At 35.9% G+C, this 15,502-nt stretch overlaps 1 protein-coding gene across 3 annotated transcripts in view; it reads right to left on the bottom strand.

The window, feature by feature from the left end:
- The window catches only part of exoc2 (exocyst complex component 2), a 109,388-nt gene that overhangs the window by 47,751 nt on the left and 46,135 nt on the right, over positions 1 to 15,502 (bottom strand). For 2 of the 3 annotated variants that reach the window (XM_066722752.1, XM_066722760.1), the window contains exons 8-14: positions 14,114 to 14,259; positions 13,564 to 13,645; positions 12,950 to 13,052; positions 11,713 to 11,831; positions 4,250 to 4,375; positions 2,733 to 2,857; positions 882 to 950 (exon numbers count right to left, since the gene is read on the bottom strand). In XM_066722752.1, coding sequence (XP_066578849.1) covers positions 882 to 950; positions 2,733 to 2,857; positions 4,250 to 4,375; positions 11,713 to 11,831; positions 12,950 to 13,052; positions 13,564 to 13,645; positions 14,114 to 14,259 — 770 coding nt within the window. The remainder of the gene's footprint in view (positions 1 to 881; positions 951 to 2,732; positions 2,858 to 4,249; positions 4,376 to 11,712; positions 11,832 to 12,949; positions 13,053 to 13,563; positions 13,646 to 14,113; positions 14,260 to 15,502) is intronic. The other variant, XM_066722770.1, reaches the window with a different exon arrangement.

The raw sequence follows: 15,502 nt of genomic DNA, 5'->3' as shown, positions 1-15,502 counted from the left end.
TATTTGTAATATTAAGCAAAGCAAATGAGGACAAGGACAAGCTTCCCTCTCTTATCATTGTTATGTTTCTTTTTAATTAGTTAGGCTACCGTGTGTACACTGTTCACAAATGAAAAAAATGGGACCTACAAACCAATTTCTTAATTGTAACTTTTGTTGATATAGCAATGATGTGTTTCACCTCCACCAATGACACTAATATCAGATGAGTTTTTGCAGATATATTTAAAAATATAGTGCCCACATTGTAGTCATTCATTAAAAGAAAGAAAACAATGATGCACACGTTTCTGAATTGTCAGGTTAACACTAGAAGCGCCGACATTTCGAACTACCTACAAGCGCCAAAACTGGTCAATGTAACCGATAGCTGTTTAACAGCTGTGATATGATAATCAAAGGCAAACCATCATATAAAACTCAGAAGTTTTATTAATGAACATCAAATCCAACATTTACTATGTAAATACATGTATTATGTATTTAAATGTATTTAAATGACTGGTCAAAATAACCCGATTTTGGCTATTCTAGGTAAATGTGTTTATAACATTTATTTTCACATTTAATGCAGCTAAAACACAGTGTTTAATACATAGTTAGGAAAAGTCACGAATGGATATGCACAGTGTATTCAGGAACACAGAGTAATTCAAATTTTAATAACCTAATCGGTTAAATTGACCAGCTCGGTGTTTCTAGAGTTAAACTGAGGGGGACAGTAATTTATTAAAAAAAAAAAAAAAAATGATTAAGAGTTATCCATCATTATCTAGGTTAAAATGTAATCAGAGTTAAAATACTACAAATACCACAAATAATACACATTTTGTGCTGAAGTACACACGTTTACAAAAGACCCAAAGCTTATGATAACTTACCTTGAAATCATTTTGTTTTTGCCTGGCATTTTTCTTCGATTTTTCCACTTGACCAGATTTTTCACCAGTCTAAAATGATTAAAACAAAACAAAAAACACATTTTCACACATTTATATACTGAGTGATATTTATAGCCAAAGTGCAGCCATGTAGCTCAGTGGTCAGTGTAGTGTATGAAACATGTCAGACGTTTATGAGTTAAGATCATATTGCCACCAACAGTGTATGAAGTGTGAGGATAAGGTGCTAACCATGGAAAAAGTTCATGGTCTTATTTGACAAAGAAGGCCTCAAAAATAAACCCATCATTGTTCTGGACATGGTTCAGTAAAAATAACTTTTACTTATGTGGTGTAGAAATTAACTTGTTGAAACCCTAATGGTGCATCTCAATTTCACAAATCCAATTCAGTAACCACAGCTCTGCCTGTAACTGCTGAGAGAGCATACTTTAACATATCATATGTAATCACTATATGAAAGATTATCTGGAAATGTAAAGGAAACCTGGATTCAGGATTGAGAACTTTAACCCAGCATCTGTGGGTGGAAAATAACAGCAAGATGAACCTAATGTGCTTTTTCTTCTATGCAGATATCCATACTTTCAGTTAAAGATCTGATCTCAGAATTGCAAATTGACAAAATACACTGGTTTTTATTTTCATAATAGACACCCCACAACATCTTCCAGCAAAGGATGATGGGCAGTATTTCTTGCTCTACAAAAAAACAAAAAACTAAATATTTACCACACTAACAAATTTAACTTTGTGAAACCTCATTCGTCTTTTTATGGGGACTCATTTTTTGGAAATGTCTTAATGCCTTTCTACCATCGAAAAGATCAGCTGATGAAACATTGTTAGGAATACATCTTTTAAGCAGCTACTTGCATTTCTTATATATTCGGAAACAATTTGGAACGTTGTCCAATGCTTTATTGATGCTGAATAGAGTGGGAATTTTCTACCACAATGCAATCATAGGAACCTCTCTCGGGCAAGGTGCATTTACATTTAAATATCATTTAAATAGTTCATTAATTTATTAAGCTTAATTTCAATAGAGATAACCAAATAAATAAATAAAAGCCAATTATTGTAAAACTTTTTTGTTTTTGGCTGTACACCACTGACCTCTACTGGAATAAAAATGTTACAATTAGTTAGTCAGTGTAAAAGTGTGAAAGATTACTGATATGCAATCTGCGTAGGCTCGAGTATGTTCTGTGAGTCAGTGGTCAACATGTTCTTCATGTATCCGAAACTGTTCATGGTCTGATCTGCAATTTGGGATTATGGCCGCTGGGTTAATTTCATTACACAACTCCCTTTTCTACTGCTCTGTCCATTTATATCTCAACTATAATCCGTTTCTACAATTACAGTATGGAAAAATCACTTTAGGAGCAGGCCTTTTAAACCAACTACCAAAAGTAAGTGAATAAAACAATGCATTCAATACATAAGTAAATGCATGTGTACATACAAATCATATGCAACTGGGGAAATATGTCAAAGGTCAGCATCCTTACTTACACCACAATATGACTTGCTGTCCCTTTCATTACAAATAAATTGATTTACATTTTCACACCAGGTAAGACCATTGTGGCTTTGTGGGAATAAAGGTGGATATTATTAAGGGGCACGTGATGCACTGCTTAGAGATATGGTAATATCAGTAATTATGTCAATGTTCGGTAACTAATATTCTCCCAAGATCCTACGTCACATGACCATCCTTTTTCTTTTACAAGCTGTATTTCAAGACTACTGACAGTGGTTCATGTGTCATGGTACTTCTCTCACTTGAATGCAAAATGATACATTACAGGGCTTTGGTACCTCACTGAATAAACTCCCATTCACATAAGAAATCCAGAGCTTCCAGAAGTTAGGCAGTTGGCTGATGACAATCTCGGTCAGGTTTTCCACAAGCGTCACTTGGTGAGGTCCTTTGAAGTGCCAAGCTGGACAACAAACAGCAACACTTATTATTTTACAATGCACCGGTTTAATTGATTGATGTTCATATCATTAGGTACTTCTTTAATGATTCCTTCTCGTGTGAAAATGTGCCTGGATATTCTCAGTAAACCAGTTTGTTCCAGGCACATTTTCACACCAGAATATGTCTCTAACACATCTCTGTCTCAGAGTTATGAAGTTATTTACATGTATGTTTATAGTACAATCTGCCTTTCATAGAAGATTTTTATTATAGTGCATCCAGGAAAAGGCTTAATCATTTTACTTTATACCTACAGAAGTTGGAAAAAAGGCTGAATTTTTCCTGTCCTTTAAACTGCAGCCACATTTAATTAAAACAAGTTTGTACAATAATATTTGATTTCCTTTAAAAGTTTCTTAAGTGATAAATATGTACATTGTAGCAGTTAATTTTTAGTAACCATGTAACATTACATACAAACAGCTTTGTCACATTATACACATAGCGCAAGAAGGCTAAGGAGCTTAAAGGTTTGGGGTATCTTTGTACCACTGGGCAGTATTAGCATTCGTACAAACATGTAAAAACAAAAAGATGCCGATGCGAGGCTAAAATAGCCTTATTTAGCATTTATTAAACAATATCAAATCTAAATGATCATCTCATAATTGTTATTCTTTAATTTTTATGTTAAAAATAAAGAGGTATATAAATAAAACATGCCTCTGACTAGCAAAACAAAGCAAACTAAGAATTTAAGATTTCATAATCAGAATGTTGTAAATTGTATTTCATGTTTGACACATCCACTAACTTCGTTTAAAATCTTTTCCGCTGCAGTTTTCATTTTAAATAATTAGATGTCAATATATTATTTAGACAATTTTCACCAGGAATGTAAACACATTTTAAAGTTATTTTACTTAAACATAAGGATCTAAACCCTATATTATCGAAGCCAAACCAGCCACTGATGATTAAACAATTCTCTCATTCTCTAATGCAGCCAAGCATCTGTAGAGCATGATCTTCCTTGCTTGGAGCCTAAGCTTAAAACATTGCCAGCTGACAAACAACTTGTGAATTTCAAGACATACAGTAAGAATCTGCGACATGAAGGTCAAAGAACAAGATTAATGTTACATTAAATTCAGGCACTAGTGATGCTAATAGACTAAGGAGAAAATGCACATGTTGGCACAGGAGATTGTGTTTATACACACCTAGGCAGTCTGTAAAAGAACACATTAATGAGGTCTATTTTCAGTCCCACTTAAAACCGAGCACAATCATTCTTGCACCCTGTAAGAGTCGAACAGTTTGGTAATCTTGGCAGGTACAACATTAGCACATTCATTCATTTTTTTTTTTTCTGTAGGGGTGCTCAGGTCTGAAAGCACATAATACTGACAATCATCACGGGGCGACTGAAAACTGCTCCCTCTTTTCAGTGACGCTGTCTGGCTCAAGCGGCTGATGGGAGAGGGCCGGACGTCACTCTCCAGGTCTAGCTTGGTGCTGTGTGCCACTCCACTACCTACAGGGACACAGCAGGTAGGAGCAGAGTTCATCAATATAACAGAGCAACATAGATATACTGCAGACTAACTTCTCTTAGACTTCATGGCAAATTAAAAACACATTTAAAACAGGAGTGCCCAATCCTTGATCTGGAGAGCTCTAATCATGTTCAGTTCACCCCTAATCACCGATTTCTAGACTGGAATCACAACCTAGTTATTGATTACTTAAGCAAGTCAATTGTTTAATTAGGGGAATTTGGTCCTGGAGGGCTGAAAGGTATGCAGGCATTTGTTAAAAAAAAAAAAAAAAACTCCAAATTCCCAAACTGACCACGGAATCTGCTTTACTGAACTGTTGACATGTTTCAGTCTTAGTAGATGATTTAAGGGTGAGTTTTAAAACCTGCTGGATTTGGGCTCTCTAGGACCAGGGTTGGCAGCCTGATTTGTGAAAACAAAATCACGACATTACGTTTTCAAAGGTGCAAAATGCAGAACACAGGAAGCATTTAATAGGCCGTCGACAAGGATTTTATTGACTCAAATGAGTTTTTAGAAATTACTGTCCGAAACCAACATCTTATTTTACCGCTTCAGAAAATCATACTGTCGATACTGACTTTACACAGAAGTGCTGGACATAGTCAATTACTAAGAAGCAGAAAAAAAGAGACAGATATTAGTGAAGCCAGCAGAACACACCTCAGCCTCATAAACGGCCTTTTCATGAAGCCACTAATGGCGCGGTCATATTCAGATTCCTTCATAATCTCCGCAGCCACTTACATAAAATACATTTACTACAGACTGCCCTCTCATTTTCACTCTTCACTTGTTAATTGCTTGTGCTTTAAAATAATGCTCCCTTGTTCCCTGGGAAACCACAACATCAGTTTGCACCAGTTTGAGGAAGAGAGAATTTAATGTGAAATAATTTCTTAATTTGCTGTCTAGCGTACCTAACAAGTACAAGGGAGCTCTAGGGAAAAGCAGCAGCCCCACTGCCCCCGGAGGACTAATAAACATCTGGGACTGATTATACGGAGCTAGCCTGGCCCTTCCAGGAGATAGCGCTGGAGCACCGCTCACTGGGCAGGATGTGTTAGCAAAGCACTTGTAAAAACGAGATGCTTGAGGATTACTGCAACCAGTTAACCTAACATGGCCTCTTCTGTTTCAGATGCCATTTCTAATTTCCTTGTAAACTTAGCTAAACGGTCTCCTTAGGATTAGTATATATATGTATATATATATATATATATATATATATATATATATATATATATATATATATATATATATGTATATATATATATATATATTAAAAAAAACACACACACACACACAACATCTTGCCCTTTGTATGCTGTAGCTACACTACATAGTACTAAACTATTCCCGCGTTATCTATGACAAAGGGTTACAAAGGTGATGTATAACCAGGATTATATCAGTTATGGTTATTCTCTTTTGTTCTTATTAGTGATGTTGTGTATTTTAAATGGGAGCAAATGAGCCTCGTGAAAAATGAAATGTCACAGAGTCAAACAAAGTCATGATCATTATTTAAAATGATTGTTTAACTGTCTGAAGTTATTAAAGGGGCACAATTGAGAAACTTGTTCTCTCACTGAGGTATGAAACCTTTACAAGAATTCTGATATTTTAGAAATGTGTATATATATATATAGAGAGAGTGTGTGTGTGAGAGAGGGAGAGAGTGAGAGAAGGATTTTAAAAATATATAGACCTACATGCACTGAGCTCTTAATAAACAGTTTTACATAGACTGGTTTAAACAGTCCTGTAACATTAATATATCAAACATTTTACTAAGTGAACTCTGTAGATTATTATGAAGAACATCCATTATGCAATAATAATGTATTGAGCGGGGATGTAATTTACCTGCACACAGAATTCCACCAAACATTTTGTACCAAAAAGTATTTATTTTGCCAAATCTAAAAAGGTTAAGCTGTAACAGAGTTTGTGGATAATATATCTATTAGGGTACAACAGTAGAAAAAACCAAAAGCAATTACAGTAAATACATTCCTCGCTCTTGAGCAGACCTGAATGTTTATACAGATGAAACTTCCCATGGAAGATCTTGTATTTGTTCTCCCTGTATCACTGAATGGCGTGGGTGCGTTTACACTATGTGTGTCAACATTTCTCTCATTTTTGTCTCTCTTTTTAAAAGAGATGAGGGCTATTGTTGATCCAGGTGTCTCGTGAACTCTCTCATCATTCTCTGCGCGTTTTCGACTGTCCGTCTGTGTGTCGGCCTGGCTCCCACAGCTCTGTGAGCCGGAGAGGGCAGTGTGGATGGTCTTGTAGGCTCGGGTCTCTCTAAAGGGCGGTGGACTTCCTCTACCAGGCTTAAACACCTTTGAACACTCTTTCCTGAGCACAGCGGGGCCTTGTCCTGCGCCCCAGTCTGACCACCCACGGTTGCTTGCTCACTAAACAAGCTGATCCCTGAGCCCCGCTGCTGCCGTCTCTCACACACAGCAACGCTGGGGACCCCGGGCAGCGGGCCGCACAGAACAACCCCCAATTGTGCAGCGAGAAAGCTCACAGGGAGAGTGCTCTTCAAAGCAAACAAACAGCAGCCCACTGCCAGATTCAGCTTAAACTGGATTGCCTTCAGCCAGAAGACCCTCTGCTCCTCAGATAACCTTTCACAGAGCAGAGGTACAGCCGGTTAATTTTTATGTCTTTTGTACATATAACAGCTTTAAAGAAAAAAAAAAAAAAAGAACTGGAACACGGAACAATTTGCAAGTCAATTCAAAATAGTATCAATTTTGCTCACGTGGATCTATGCGAATATATATTGTAAACACAAATTATGTGGTTGGTTTGCCTTCACGAACACCTTACTGGTAGACTGTACCTCCACTTAATGTCTTCCTCTTAACTGCTATTGCTGAAGAAAAGCATTGCACATCACTGGTTTTAAAGCTGGTAAGAAGGGTGTTAAACCAATATTAGTGGAACAACAGTGTGTGGAGGGCTGTTTATTATTTTGTACTTGGCTTGGCACATTCTAAGCATTTTTCTTGTGAAATTGTATACAGAAAATACATGTAGTGTATACAATATGTATGCATCACTTCTCCACTGGTACATTTCTTTGAATATTTTTAATGGTTATTACTAAATGGTGATTAAGTCACAGTTTTAAAATTATAATCTGCCTAAGTATTACATATATTAGTATGCATGAATAATGTAGCATGTAAATAAATATATTTATAGAAACAATTTAGCTTATAAATAAAAATTAAGCATTTTATAACTCTGCCATTTGTGGTTTGCAGCACAGCAATAAAATGACTAAAGTGGCTAATTTGAGTCATAAAGTTACATTGTTTAGGTTTAATCAATGAGCATGTTTACACTAGACAGGTTTATTTTTATAGGATTGCTGTACTACATACTTTACATATCTTTAGGTGGTTTATCTCTCAGAGGTGCATTAATAACAAGAGCTTCCAGAACCGAACATGTCTTGGGGAGGCTTCTAGCCAGCTGAACAATTTGTTTTCAAGTGAAACAGATTGCACTGCCCACAGCAATAAGTGGTTGTTTTCCTTTTAAGAAGCACTACAGCTACTGACATGGCATCTGTTTCTGAGCTCAAAATAAGCCAGGGGTTTCAGAAATATCTACAGTATGTGAATCCTGTGCCACAGGCCAAGGCCAAGGGCAATGTCTGAGGTGCGGACAAAAAGCATTGATATGGCCTTGTCTTTTTCATGCGTGTGCTTATCAGGCCCCCATCTGTCTTTTGTTTCTTTCCAGCTATTTAATAGGAATCTAAAGTGACAAGCCGGTACCATTGAGACATTTAATAACGCACGTAATCAGTCATATCTTCACGGAGATGGAGATGGATGTGTAGAAGTCGACAAGGGATGGTTTACCTAGTAAATATTTTTGTTCGGGATGGGGTCTGGCAGTGGGGGATGTGGTTAGGCCCTCAAATGGCTGCCAGCTGCAAGAGGCCTTTTTCTTCAGATGTACAGTAAGTAGAGGCAGTGGAAGAGAACCAGCTGCTAGGATAACAAATTGAGAAAGCCCTTTTGACACAGACTCCGGTGGCCCTGTCTGATCCAACAAAGACAGATCATTCATTGCAAGGTGAGCAGCATCTATAGTACAGTACCAAGTGGCGGTGTGAGCTCGGTGGCTCTCCGCCTCTTCCCCAGCCCAGCGAACAGCTGCTGTTATTCTGAAGCACAAAAAGAAAACAGCGCCGGGCTCCACTGAGTTGCTTCTTCATGCAGCTGAACTGCAAAAAAGCTCCCCAGATCATACTGTAAGTACATTTCTCTGTATTGCAGACATGAACCTGTGTGCTCTGCTTGTGTATCTATCCATCTCAAGAGGTTAACATACTCAATAAAGGCAACATGTTCATCGGCAGACAGACTGTAAAAAAGGTCTGGACAGATCCACCTCTTTTGCAATGTTCTACAAAGGCCTTTCCATTTCAATTAATACATGGTTTCTGAAACCCCCTTTAAGGAAACGGTGCTAGATTAGAAAATGGTTGACTTTTTGGTCAAGAGGAATAAACGGTAAACATCTAAAGAGGTTAAAAGTTATAGAGCTCCTATAAACTGCATTAGATGAATAACTGTACAATAAATCAAATCTGTTTCATGGGGGGAAAAATTATACAATTAATCGGATCAGTCAAAGCAAAGTCAAGGAATGCAATTGTTGGTCTTCAAAAACTAATTTAGAAATGTTTTTTTGTTTAATTTTTAAGATGAGGTTATGAAATTTAAATGCTATTTTTCCTTAACACTGCATTTCTTTAAAACGGTTTTAATTTTAACTATAATCATGTAACTAGACTACTTACAATCTGTCACAATTAAGCAGCAATAAAACATGGCTTTATAGCAAATGCCAATACAGATAGTTTTTGTAAGACTCAACATTGTGGCTTCAAACCTGTTGAATCAGCATATTAATGTAACTTAATGTTTAATTTCTATACATTTCTTAATGGCGTGTAATGTAAGGCAGTATGTTTCCTGAAAGACCATATCTTTATTTAATTTTTTTCCGCCTCAGTAGTTTCAAAAAGAAAAATAGCTTAATTCAAAGTAATTCTTCCACTTCATCCCAAAACCATAAGGAATGAGAAAGGATCGTTCCTGACAAACTGAATGACCACAGACCACAGGACTACAGAAGGCCCTGAAACCCAACTCCACCAGCAAGGCTCTTCCTTTCATGCAATTCATTCATCGAGAAACTAAATCTGCACGGTTTCACCAGGAAAGAAAATTAAAACGAGCCTTCATGGAGACATGTATAAAGATAGTGTGCCATGATCTTTAAGTACAAATAAAAGAAATAGTACTCATTTTAAAATATTCTGTAAAATGTAATAAATAAAAAAAACTAGAAATCCTGTCTGAAATAAAGAACAGGAAATGGAAAATCTACAGAACTGCAGGGTATGCAAAGACATTTTACACAGATTTCAGACAGCCAAGCATTTTTCTTGCACTTGCCATTTACATACATTTAAGCTGTGTCAGTAGTTCAGATAAATTTTAGACAGCATGCAGGACTACAGCCCAAGTGGACCCAAAAGATGAACATGGTAGGCAGTTTATACCATCTGCATTTCTTGGATTACTACATTTGTATATATTATTTCCTTGTTTTTCACCCAATTCAGAATCACCATTTAGTCAACGTAGGCCACCCCCATGACTACGTGCTTCTTCGGAAGGGATAAGTCAAAGCATGCTTCCCCCCAACACACCTTGTCAAACACGTGTCTTTCTAGTCTAAGGATCTGATGCAGCTGGATGCAAGCACCATCTGAATGTATACTATTAATATGTGATGTATGTGCCATGAACTGAGGACTTTCACCCACCCTCACTTTACGAAAAAAGTTGTGCATCATCCCCTAGGAACTCCTCCAACCACCAACAGAAAAGATCGGAGACCAACTGGATCTGGGCTATAGGACACATGCTGCATTTTGGGTGGATGCTTTTGACACACATGCCCTTAGGAAGCTAATTATTTAGTTTGCAAACTGTTTCACTCCCCACTATTGGCTATATTCACAAAGTACTAATTGACCATATATACGTTTTGGAGACAGCAGAATGATCTCCCTGCTCACATCATGTATCAGTGAGGGTGCCTACTCAAAATGCATTCATTTAAAATGCATTTAAAAGCACAGGAATACACATTGAAAACTAAAAGAAAGACATTTAAACATAGTAAACAAGACCAATGATCAAGTATTGTCTCACAGTAACAATTTAAAATGAACACAACAAAATGTGTAGTCTAATACAACACTGATGAATGAGATTGAAAGGATTTTACTTTTCCATACTCGTGATTGCATCTCTTCACACTGTCTGGCTGAGAAACGTTGATTATGTGTTGTAGCAGGAACTTCCGCTTTTTGTAATTGTTATAAAAGGACTATTCTGTTACAAAGACAATGTATAAATGTTTAATTTTTTTACGTTTACTTAGACCTTTGTTTCTAATAGCAATACTCTTTGATTCAGCATTCAAATCAGGGCACTTACTAGTTGTTTTGTTTGTTTAAACACTTTTTGGTGAGAAAAATATTATTTGTCACTTAATTCCACAAACAGTAAAATGACTATTACAATATATACAACATATTCAGAATTCGCCTTAATTTTCTGTAAACTATTAGAAATATGAATAATATGTAGCGTTTTACTTCATTAAATGCTATTCAAATTTTAAATATTTGATCATAAACATGTATATTCTTTCAAATTCTTCAGCAGGAAATATATTTAAGATAGCAGATACAGATGTGATAGTTTAAAACGTTATAATATATATAAATAAAAAGCACATTTGTAACATCTCAGTCAACCATAGCTATTCTTAGTAAACTGTCTAAGCAAATTCCTTTTCTGCAAAAATGTATCAACAGAGTGTAGTGCGTAAGGACCAAACCATACTTGGACTTCGAAAGCACCGTCTTCATGGGGATTTTTGATTCCTGTTTGGCTTAATTGTTTTGCTTCTGTTTGTCTGAAGCACTTGTTATCTCACTGAATTAAGATGTATACTTATTCTAAATTTGTATTGATTGTACTACTCCACTTTTGTAATGCTTAAATTGCTTTATGTGTAAACTATAAGTCACCCTGGATAAGGGCGTCTGCCAATAAATAAATAATAATTACTCACAATTGACTGGCAAATGGTTGAATTAGTTTTGCCCATTTAGTTCAATTTAGCCTAATTTCAGTGACTCCGCTGCTAAACTGAAATTGATGAGGAAGAGTTTGGAAGTTCTTGCCTTTCTGTCCTTTGACGCAGGTTTCTTTGCAGTTCTGCATGAGTTGAAGGATCCACTTATGCTGAGCGCCGATGCACTGCCAGGCTGGGTCGCCAGACGCATGGAGATCTGACAAATATCTGTAAGCAAGCCCGACAAAACACAGACTAAGTCTATGGCGATTTCTCATTTGTTCCAGTACATCAAGCTGGACTGTTAGACCATAACTATTCATTCAGTTTATTTATGGTGCATAGCATAATGTAGCGAGAAAACAGCATTTTTCATAAAGCAATTAAAACACACAAACACTGAATGGCTGTTCTATTTCAAGAACTTTCCAAACCATGACTTCAAAATATATTCATTCATTTGTACTTCAGTATAACGATTCAGCCATCCACCCCCATAAAAAAACACACATATGCACCCCTGTCTATACGGCAGCTGAATAAACGCCAATATCTGTTCTTTCAAATATGATTTTCTTAAGTCAAAAAGGGTGTCATTGTATTAAGACCATTTTACCAGTTAGTTAAAACCAACCCATAATAAAAATAAATGCTGAACTTGGTTTGATTAGGGATAATCATTTTAGATACAATGGCATTTATACTGTCAAATATTTAGAATTTCATGTCAGTCCTAAGTAGAAATAAAACCTTGCATTTTATTATGACAAATTCAAATGCACAGGCTAAACAATCTGACCGAATCCAAAGGCTCTTAACATGGATCATCATCAAACTACATCAATCCCCAAAGAAAGAATTCTTGACAGTTCAATGTTAACAAAAGTAATGGTAGACTGAACGTTGCCATGCCTGTTCCTAAGTGTGAGACTGAAGGAAATCTCTTTAGAAAACAAATACAACTCAACAATTGAAGTTATTACCTTTTGATTGCAACTGCTCTGTACACAAGCACTTCCATTAGTACTCGGACTTATAGACATGCATGGTGGTATGTATAACAGTTAACTCCCCAATTGGAAAAATATATTAAATAAAAATAGGCTTGGTATATTTTCACTGTCCTTACAAGCCTTTTAAAGCTGTAGTAAGTTGTCAGTGTGGCACAGCCTAACTTGTGCAGTGAAAATAAAGACATGTTGAGAAACAAAATGTGTTAGTTGTACACTTGTAAAAATATATATTTACTCACAAAAAGTTTTTTTTTTCCGCCCTAGAATACCAAAAGTGGTCCATAATTAATGTACAAGGTGCAGGGTTCTACCAAGCCTAGTTTAAAAGCATACCTTATATATCTTTTCTGGTCATGTAGAGTAGATGGCATCTCAAGTAACTTATCCAGCAAACGACTCCTCAGAGCATCAATACGTGTTTCTACTTCAGCATAAACTGGGAAAAAAAAAAAAAAAAAAAAAAAAAAATTATATATATATTTATTACAGAATCAATATCTGGTAGGAGGATCCAAACATGTAAACCATTTCAATGCCATGCATTAATACTTCTCTGTTGAAAGTGTTTCAATAACACAGTACAATAACCTGATAAAATAGTAATCACTTATGTCTCTGCAGGCACTGTAATAAACATTTGAAATGACAACTGGAATAAACTTTTCCTTTTCCCCCAATTACCTTCAATAAAATTGTATTCCTAGCTTGTCATTAATCAAAGGTGTCTCATTAACTCATTCTGGTAAGTTCATTTACTCTTCTCTGGGGTTTCTTTAAGACCTTCTAGATTGTATCTAGATCAAACTGTATTCTCTTACATGAACGTAATGTTGTCTATTCTCACCACATTGTAACACACAAATGTATCTGATCACAGCATTTAATTATAATTAAACAGCAAACCAATCATATTATTTTAAAGCAAAAGTTATTTCTGCTTTTGTTACCTTTTTTGAAAACTTGCACTTCACTATTCCCAAAGAGAGATTTTGCTTTTTCATAGTCATTGATAACAACATCGTAATCACCCTATAGACAGAGAAAAATTAAAACATTTAAGAAGGAATTTTGTTAACAGGAATCACTACCAAATGTGCAATTTAAATCTAAACTTAAAACACCATTACGTGTGCTCAGATTGATTAAGAAATGTATAGATTAAATAGTTAGCACATTGTCAAAATCAGTAAACACATAACACACTTTTTCAGTAACTCTTCAAAAGTAGTGTTGAATATTAATAAAGTATTGAAATGTATAATATTAAAACAATGTAATTTAAAATATAAATTACACACACACACACACACACATATATACATGTTTATAGAAATACACACACATACATAAACCAATATATTAAATTACTGAACTATACTTGTTCATAAACTAAATATTCTCAGAGATTGCTGAATCCTGATATAGATTTGGAGAAAACTATCACTGCAATTGATTAATCCAATGTAAGATGGGTGTGTGTGTGTAACTTAAGCCTACCTTTTGGATATTCTTTTCAATGTTCAGAGGCAGATTAAACAGAAACTTAAAACGCTGAAGAACATTCAGTGCATTTCTTGTGGAATCGGCTTTGTCTTTACGTCCCAATACTTCTTGGAAAAGAGTATCTGCTGTTACACTTGCCCCTGGGAAAATAACAGAAAATACCTTATTAAAAGTACAAACTTTTCTGAGTCTAACAAGTAAGGAAACAAAAAGCCCAGTCACAATATTCTAGACTGATTTATTCTCTATTTATGCTTTGTCTCTTAGACAGGCCATAATGGAAACTAAAAATCTAAACAACATGTACTGTGCACATTGGAGATGAAAGAACATTGAACAATTATGAAACCATATTTACCACAAATAAATAAATAAAACTACATGTATCGATCAACCCCCCACCCATCAATCAATCAGTCTCTGATGACAGATATATAAATGACAAAAGCAAAAGTGTACTCAGACTGAAGTGTTTGAGTAAACTATGTAAGTAGCTGCAGAAACTATGCTTTTGGATGTTCCTTTCTATATGTAGAGATAATTACACCACTGCTTGTATTAGCTATGTTTCTTTACATTGGCAAAGTTTGATGCCCCGTTTCCACTGACTTAAGCGTCCGGACACGTACAGGTTTTGTGGACGGTTAACTATCTGCTGCCAGATGTGGCCATAAGCGTCCGTCACGCCCACTAAGGAAATACTTCGCTTTCAGAAGTGGAGATGTGTGATTCACTTTAGACAGACATGGAAGAGATGAGCTACATTATGTCAGAAGATATAATCTCAAATGCCATGTGGGATCACAAAGAAATTAGTTTCATTAACAGCATGGAGTGAAATCCACGTCCAGAAATATTACAGTTACATTTAATATCTGAGTGTATTAAAAACTTGCCGAACACAGATTGTAGAGGACCCCAATGCAGTGACAGGACCTGAAGGATAATAATCGGAGCGGTAGCAGCCGATTTTATGAATATGTTATGAACAACTGCATGTTGTTTCAGGCTGTCGTTTTGTGAATGGTGTGCAGGTCTGTTGTATAACAGCCCCGCAGAGACAATCAGTATGAAGGTGAACACGATTCAGTTAACATGTGTCCATTTACAAGTTAAATTAATGAATAAATAAATAAATACAGCAGATCTGGGTTTCCCTCTAAAACATTAAGGACTGGTTTAAAAAATGCATCCATAAGTCCATAAACGCCATGACTGAAACGTGCACACTGTAGTTACATTATAACCTGCTATATTGTAGCTGCTTTTACTGTATTATTAATCGTGAAACGGGTGTATTTTGTTTCAACTGTAACTTGCCCTGGTTAAGGACGTCTGTTAAGTAAATAAACAATTATACGGAAAAGTGTTTTGCAGTTACAA

This window comes from Amia ocellicauda, chromosome 2, assembly GCF_036373705.1.
Source record: "Amia ocellicauda isolate fAmiCal2 chromosome 2, fAmiCal2.hap1, whole genome shotgun sequence".
In the NCBI taxonomy this organism is placed as follows: domain Eukaryota; kingdom Metazoa; phylum Chordata; class Actinopteri; order Amiiformes; family Amiidae; genus Amia; species Amia ocellicauda.
Note: the sequence above shows the minus strand (reverse complement) of the source record. Positions and strands in the feature narration are given on the sequence as shown.